At 41.2% G+C, this 8,420-nt stretch overlaps 1 protein-coding gene across 2 annotated transcripts in view; it reads left to right on the plus strand.

Moving 5' to 3' along the window:
• The window catches only part of LOC109241135 (T-complex protein 1 subunit gamma), a 15,201-nt gene extending 8,992 nt beyond the window's left edge, over nt 1–6,209 (plus strand). The window contains exons 9-13 of one of the 2 annotated variants that reach the window (XM_019407856.1): nt 4,092–4,754; nt 4,834–4,959; nt 5,077–5,196; nt 5,268–5,342; nt 5,771–6,209. In XM_019407856.1, the coding sequence (XP_019263401.1) occupies nt 4,092–4,754; nt 4,834–4,959; nt 5,077–5,196; nt 5,268–5,342; nt 5,771–5,956 (1,170 nt within the window). In that variant the 3' untranslated portion in view covers nt 5,957–6,209. The remainder of the gene's footprint in view (nt 1–4,091; nt 4,755–4,833; nt 4,960–5,076; nt 5,197–5,267; nt 5,343–5,770) is intronic. The other variant, XM_019407858.1, reaches the window with a different exon arrangement.
• The last annotated feature ends 2,211 nt before the right edge of the window (nt 6,210–8,420 follow it).

An 8,420-nucleotide genomic window follows, 5' to 3' on the forward strand; every position in this document is an offset into this window, starting at 1 on the left:
CTCTGAATTTGTTGTTATGTGTTTAGGATCTTTCTTCAATCCCATCTAAATTAGCTAATATTCCACTGTTGTTCATGTGAAATGGATCATTTACATAAACAACGTGTTAATGTTGAGTTATTAGGATTATTTACATGAATAGAACTATGTACATATAGTATGATTATTTGGCTCATGCTAATATTAGCTGCTTAGTTTTAAAAAGAGATATGGCAAATGTGTTTTACTGCCAGGACCTTCGAAATTGGGCCCATAAAATCATACTAAACTCAAACCCGTTTAAGTGTGCTAAGCTCAGGCCCATAAAATCACAAGCCCAAAATCCTTGGCCTGTAAGGACCTTCGAAACTAGGCTCTTCACAAGTCCAGACTGGACAGTTTCATCCTCATAAGAATGGGACCTTAAATCAATTAATCATGAGCCTGGGCCAGCTTTTAGGCCCAATAGGCTAAGAAATTTGAAATTCTGTTTTTTTTTTAGTTATTGGTTAAATTCTACAAAACAATTTTGAGCCTTCCGAGTTAAGTAGCATACTTGAATTAAGAGGCCTCCCTCTTGTTTAAGTGTGGACTTGAACTTGAGGCCCAAATACTAATTAATTAGGCTCTTTAGAGACAATACTTAATAGAAAATCGTAGTTCTTTTAGGTTGGCCTTAAAATAGAAACGAGGTGCGCCGCGCCAAATAAAATTCATAAATCACGCGGCCCTCTTTAAATACTTATATTAAAATGCTTAGAATTCGGGACGTGCCCTTTAGCGAACATTCATGGCTTCCCGCAAAGATAATAATACGCTAGTCACTTTAGGCGCGAATTTTAATAATATTACCTTCCCAAACTCGGGTGTGCATTTCATGCGATCCAAATCCAAATCCCAAAACGTTGAATAAGAGGTGCTGAGGATCCGGGTGCATTTCATGTGACGTGATCCAAAAACACGCTCTTAAACGGCGTTCACTTTTGTAAAAAGTAAATAAAAGCGGTAAATAATTTATAAAATTGCACTATAGGTTTGAACTTGTATAAAAATCAGATTTTTAGCCATTTGTAATAATTTAAGCGACCGTGCTAGAACCACGGGATCCAGGGGTGCCTAACACCTTCCCTCGGGTCAACAGAATTCCTTACACAGAATCTCTGGTTCGCAGACTCCAATTGGGAAGTCAAAATTTTTCCTCGATTTGGGATTTAAATTAAATCGGTGACTTGGGACACCAAAAGCCAACCCTATCCCAAGTGGCGACTCTAAAAACAAATAAATAATTCCATTTCGAATAATGTCACTTAAATTGGAAAAACTCCCTTATACACTTATCCTTTGGGGTAGGTGTGTAAAAAAGGAGGTGTGACACCCACGGAATTGAACTTATTTCTCCAAGGGGAAAGCTTGGTGCCGCAGTTCGAGATGCTGTGCTCGGAGGCCGAGAATACGTCGCTGAGGGGCGTTACGGATGTCGGGCTGATGAATGAAGTAGCCGTGATGAGCTTGAGGGTATGTACTGTTACGTCGGTTCGCTCCTTCTTTACCTTAGGTTTATTCTTTTATTCTGATCGTTGTCTTTGCTTTGCAGTCTTATCTGTTGGAGGTGGAGAGCATCCGTCGAGCCAAGGTCCGCTCGGGGATATTTTTGCGGGCGCTGGAGAAGTATCGCCGCTACCGGGATTAGTGTCGAGAGTTGCGGGAGCGCTTGAGGAACGATCCTCGTAGCCGGGCCTTGGTCGAAGAGCTGGCGAGGCGGGAGGTTCAGATGCGGCAAGCACTTGACAGGACGAGTGCTCTCGAGGAGCAGCTCCGCCGAAAGGATGAGGAGCTCGAGGCGGTAAAGAGGGCTGCAGCTGAGTGCGAGCTTCGTGACCAGGCGAAGGCGGCGGAGGTCACTGCTGCATGGAGCGGGAAGGTAACCGCGTTAGAGGATGAAGTCGCGGCATTGAAGCTTCAAGTGAGGGATGCCTCGTCGAGGGCCGGGGCGTTGAAGGAAGCTATCCGCGTGCATGAATCCCAACGGGCGTTGGAAAGGGATGCTGCGGCCTTTAGAGAGGCGAGTCTCGAGGAGCGGATTGGTGTCTTCGAGCAGGACGCCCAGGTCATGGCGGACCGAATCACGGCCTTGGAAGAAGAGAATCAGCGGCTACGGGATCAAGCCGCTTCTTCCAGCCAGGCTCGAGAACTTTGGGTCTTTGCCGAGGCCCAACGTGATGTATATAAGAGTTTGTGGGAGGCTGGCGTCGTGACCAAAGCTGCTTTCGAGGGGGCGCGTCAGAAGGCTCGTGAGGCCCGTGCCGACTGTGGTTTTGATGCGGCGACGCCCGAGGCTGACGCTGGTGCAGACGGTGGCGCGGACGGCACCGAGTAAAAAAGATGATGATGCATTTTTTTTTCTTGTCTTGTTCGCCGCTTGGCGTTTAGGTGTTTCTTGTTGTTTTTCTTTTTATTTCTTGTATTGATCGGCCTTGGCCGGGTGTAAGCGGGGATGACCCGCAATTTGACTTTGTAAATATATAAGTTTTCTTTTCTATTGCCTGCCTTGTGCTTATTTTGTGTCACTGTTTTTCTTTCGTTCTTTAGAGTTTTTGTTGCGCTTCTTGTTGAACGTCGGCATTGGCGGCCCTAGTCGAATTTAGATCGACGACTTTAGTCGTGACAGAATCGACGGTCTTAGCCATAAAGGCGACTTCGACTGTCGTCGAGTCGTTTATTCACCTTAGTCGAATCTAGGTCGACTGTTGGCGACGATGGCCTTAGCCATAATATAATTGATGGCCTTGCTTTTTCAACTCGATGCGGGCGAGTCTTGGCCGTTATTTGGCGATAGCGGCGTTTAGCCTTAGTCCCAGTTCGGACGAGGTCGAACTACCGGTCGTGATAGTAAAAAACGCAGCCTCGTAGTTCGACCGGGGCCGAACTTTACGTGGCCCGAATCTTAATTCGAGTTGGGAGAACTTACTTGGATGGCGAGGGTGCCTATCCTGCGCTTCGATTAGTTGGAGGTCGGGCTTTGCTTTCACGGATGAAGGCGTTTGGCCTGAGTCTCGGTTCAACCGTGGTTGAACTTGCTAAAGTTGAGGACGAAGGCGTCCATCCTTATAGTTCGAGCGAGGTCTTGAGGCGCATAGCCTGAGTCTTGGTAAAGTTGAGGACGAAGGATTTAATGATGAAGGCACATAGCCAGGGTATATAGGCTGTCTTGAGGCGAATCTCGGCTTGAGATATCTCCGTGCCGGTTTCCGACCGGAGTTCGTATGCCTTACAGAGACCTCCCCTGAGGAAAGGAGGGGGCCCCTTCTTCTTGTTTGCACTATCTGAGATTGGAGAGAGAGTGAGGACTTAGATCTTTGTTTGAGATCTTCGAGCTCCCCTTTGAGTTTGGCGCTTCTTTTCTTTTGGTCCAGGGAAGAACTACGCGATTTTGCTATGAAATTCCCACAGACGGCGCCAAATTGTTTGCTCAAAAAAATGTTACACATCTTACGAGTACTAAACAATATAAATTAATCCCGGGATAATCATAGCAAATCGTAATAATCCGTTGGACCAAATGAAAGAAACTAAATTAAGAACTCAGAATTAGGGGGAGAAGCATTAGAAACCTTTATTGATAATATTTGTTTGGTCTGCCTCTCCATGAAGAGGTTCAGAGCCTTACAATGGTGTTTTTCTCTTCCCATAAGAGGGGTATATTTTCTCGTTTCTCCCTCCTCTCACTAGTGGTCAAGAAGCCCCCCTTTTTCTAGGGCTACTGCTCTTCGTATTTATAGATGTGAGCTTTGTGAGCTGGCAATAAATGGCCGTGGCCATGCTGAAGTTCCGTCCCCATAGGGGAATGACTGGGCCGTACCCTCGTAGATTAAATCGGACCAGAGTCGAGTCCTGTTACGAATAAAGTGGCCATACCACTTTATTAATTATGTATTAGCTCAGGACGAGATTAACTCCGTTAATTATCGTGGGGTCGGATTTTGACCCATACAGTTTGGTTACCACTAACCACTAGGTCAAGTCTTCTATTTGAGAAGTCCTTTACTGTAATAGGATTGAAAGGGTCATGTATTACTAAATTAGTGTTTATGGTCTAATATTTATTATTTCAGGATTTAGCTATTAATGCCACAACAATAGTTGGAGTGGAAGTTGGCCAAGGGCTTCGCGAGGTGGACATCAAGAAGTACATCAAGGTTGAGAAGGTTCCGGGTGGGCAGTTGGAAGACTCAGTGGTGCTTAAAGGAGTAATGATAAATAAAGATGTAGTTGCCCCTGGCAAAATGAAGAGAAAGATTGTAAACCCTCGCATTATTCTTCTTGATAGTCCTCTGGAGTACAAGAAAGGCGAGAACCAAACCAATGCAGAGTTGCTTAGAGAGGAAGATTGGACTGTCCTCTTGAAAATGGAAGAAGAGTACATTGAGAACATGTGCGCACAGATACTTAAGTTCAAGCCAGACGTGGTTATTACTGAAAAGGGACTTAGCGATCTGGCATGCCATTATCTGAGCAAAGCTGGTGTCACTGCGATCAGAAGGCTAAGGAAGACAGACAATAACAGAATTGCCAAGGCGTGTGGGGCAGTTATTGTTAATAGACCCGATGAGTTGCAGGAATCTGATGTTGGTACTGGTGCTGGTCTGTTTGAAGTGAAAAAAATTGGGGACGAATTCTTTACTTTCATTGTTGATTGCAAGGATCCAAAAGCATGCACCGTACTTTTAAGGGGTGCGAGCAAGGATCTACTGAATGAAGTGGAAAGAAATCTACAGGTATTTTCTCAGTTCCACATATTTAGCAGAGGATCTCTGTTAAGTACACTGTTTTGAGCTGTTTCATATACTTTTGCAGGATGCCATGTCTGTTGCCAGAAACATCATCAAGTACCCTAAACTGGTTCCCGGTGGTGGTGCAACAGAATTAACTGTATCTGCCATGTTAAAGCAGAAAAGTTCATCCGTTGAAGGCATAGAAAAGGTAAGTTGTTTGTTCAACTTTTGCTACGTTTTGCAGAGAGATATCAAGTCATGACGTGGAAATTGGAAAAAACACGGGGAATCTGAAACTTTCATCCTTCTATTGTCATATATGCAGTGGCCTTATGAAGCTGCTGCAATTGCTTTTGAAGCTATACCACGAACTTTGGCTCAGAACTGTGGTGTTAACGTGATTCGCACTATGACCGCCCTTCAAGGAAAGGTGAAAATTCTGCAGGTTTGAGGTTGGATATGCTGCCTTAAGTATATATTTGCGTTCTTCATCTAATTCTTTTCACATACCTATAGCATGCAAATGGCGAGAATGCATGGATAGGCATAGACGGAAACACTGGTGAGATTGCTGACATGAAAGAGCATAAGGTATGATATTAACTTCTTTCTCATACACTCCAACCCCAGGACACATGAAATCAGATTGCTAAAAATATAGCGGAAACTAGATAAGGGTATACTTTGTGTGTTAATTAGATTTTGTTAGGTTAATGAAAAATAAATAAAAGTTCAGTAGTTGAAATAATTATTGGACAACGGAGATGGAAATTAGGAGATTGACTTAAATAAAGATAATGCTTTTATAGTATGCTTTATATTTCAGTTATATTAAACCCACTTTGCTCTTCATTATGCTAGTATAAATTATTTCCGAAATTCAATCTTTTGGGCATTGCTTTAACTCCTTAGAACTATAAATTTTATTTTCAAAGTGCTTCACCTGTTGTCGTCTTTTACTACCTTTTGAGTAATGAAATTATGGAACTTATATTAATTGGAGAAACTTTAAATTCCAGATATGGGATTCCTATGCTGTAAAGGCACAGGCTTTTAAAACTGCTATTGAAGCAGCATGCCTGCTTCTGCGAATTGACGATATTGTGAGTGGAATAAAGAAGAAGCAAGCCCCAGGAGCAGGGCAATCAAAACCAAAAATCGAGGAAGAAGGCGATGCAGACAACGACCAGCTAATTCCAGAATGAACATAGCACCCATGCTGCACGGGAATGCTTTCAAAATTCATACTGCAGCTGCAAATCATTTAAAGTTTTGATGGAGGCTAATCCTGGCTGATTGTTCAAAAATTTTGTGCTTCACATGTACCTTTTGCTGTTTTGACTACTGACTTATGGCATTATATAAATTTTTTCTTCTACTGAGGTTTTCTAGTGAAAAGAAAGTTAATCAAATAGTTCGTTGCTGAGGTTTTTCTTCAGTTGAGGTTCGTTTTATTAACTTTGTTGTTGCAAGAACAACGATTCTCTGTGGTTGTCATGAAATCATGTAGAATTAGGTCATGTTCTGGGCTACTCTAGACCCCAGATGAATATCATATCCCCATGCTTGTCATAGCCTGCCTTTTCAATCATGCTGCTTCTTTGTAAGCAAGAGCTGGCACTCAAACCAAAAGGGGGTGTGATGGGATGAGAATCTCCTTACAGATTTATCATGTTCGAATCGCGGGAATGGACAACCCTTTGATAACGAGTGCTTTAGGGGACATACTCTGCGTGAATCGGATTGTTGGGGTCAATGGATCTCGAATACCCGGAAAAAAAAGGTTGGCACTCAAGTTGAACCCTTGATAAAGTGTGTGGAGGTCGAGAATTAAGGTAGAAGGCTAGTAGATAATGGAGAGTATTTCTTTCCCATACTAGTAGTATTAGTGTTAGTCTTGTATTATATTATTGTTAGATTTCTATTACTACATATTCCTTTCGCTTCATTTTCTTATTATCTTGTTGTTGTTACTGTTTGTTGCTACTGCTTTTTCACCTTTCATTGAGCCAGGGGTCTATCAGGAACAACCTTTGTACCTTCAGGGGTCGTTTGGTACGCGGCATAAGGTGGGTTAAGGTAAGGGTTTAAATTTATACAATGGATAAATTTGTACCATCAACCAAACATGGTATAAATATAATCCCAAACTTAATACTGGATATCCCACCTTATCCCATCAAACTTGGGATTATTTGGGATAAATTAGTCTTGGGATTATAATCTCCAGATAATTTAATGAGAAATTTTCATAAAGCACTATCTTTTAGTAGTAATTAGACATCTATAGATACCATTTGCTATATTACGGCTTATAGATACCTTTTCTGTGGTTATAAGATGTATTTGAGGTATTTAAGCTATTGTATTCATGAATACAGTAGCAAAAATAGGCGTGAATCAGGGAAATATCAGGTAATCTTCTGATGTGTTCAATTGTATTCACGAGGTGTATTCGTGAATACAGTAACGTATTTTGCGTAAAATATGGACCTTTCAACTGGTTTAAAACGGAAAGGAAATCAATTTACCTGATATTCTCCTAATATAACTCAACTAACACAAACTATTGCCCATAAATCTGTATTCCTCCCTTCACGAAAGTTTTTCAATCGCAAAAATAGCCAAAGCAGAGCAATATCTGGATTTTAAGTTCTCCCTTTTTTCTGTAGCTCCAGTGCGTACCCAGTTCTCTTTTCAACCACGGAAAATTGTGATTGATACAATTGTATACATATGACAAGTTTAACGGTGTTGTTGCGGCATTCTGGCAAGTGGAACAGTGAGAGCAATTACGTCGATTATTCAATTGAGGGAATACTGATAAAGGAGTATGCGTCGTATAATGATTTGGTTGCGTCAATATCTAATCAATTGGGCATAGATTTGAGCTCAAAGTCCATTGAAATTCAATATAAAGTAGAACGAAATTGCATGCCAATGGAAATACACAATGATATGGGTTACAGGGTGTATGTAGAGTTGAAAAAAGAGAACATAGAATTCGGGATGTATCCTTTGTGCATAACAACGATTGAAAAAGAACTTGTATCCGGAGGTAGTTTAATTCAAGGCGACATTGTGCAAATAGACGAAGCAGTTCAAAGGTATGATTCCGATATACACTAGCTCTAGATTTTGTCAATTCAGGACAAGCAATTGGGGTGTTCGAACTGGACAAGGATTTGATAATTTCAAAAACTAATCAAAGGGAGGTTATGGATTGACAAGTATATAAGGATAAATCTACATTGAAAGAGGTGATGGAGCATTATGCTATATCTCAAAGGTTTCAATTCCAGGTTGATAGGTCTAGTTCTGTCAGGTTTGAGTGTATTTATTATTCTTTATTTTTTTTGTATATTGTATTCATGGTTGGAGTTGTAAGTTGTATATTGATGTGTTTATGCGTATTTGTGGATTTTCACTTGATCTTCACTGATGTGGTTAACTATCTTTATATGGTCTTCAAATACATGTATTCTTGTGTATTTTACTTGTATAAACTTATTACAGTGGCTCTCATTGATTTTCTCTTTGGTTTACTAGTTGTATATAAATGTATGCATATAACTATAGATGTATTTAGTTGTATTATTTGCACAAATAACTATAGGCGTATTTGTATTCATGTGTATATGAGTGAATTTTTTTGTAAGTCATTTATGC

Source organism: Nicotiana attenuata, unplaced genomic scaffold, assembly GCF_001879085.1.
Source record: "Nicotiana attenuata strain UT unplaced genomic scaffold, NIATTr2, whole genome shotgun sequence".
In the NCBI taxonomy this organism is placed as follows: Eukaryota; Viridiplantae; Streptophyta; class Magnoliopsida; order Solanales; family Solanaceae; genus Nicotiana; species Nicotiana attenuata.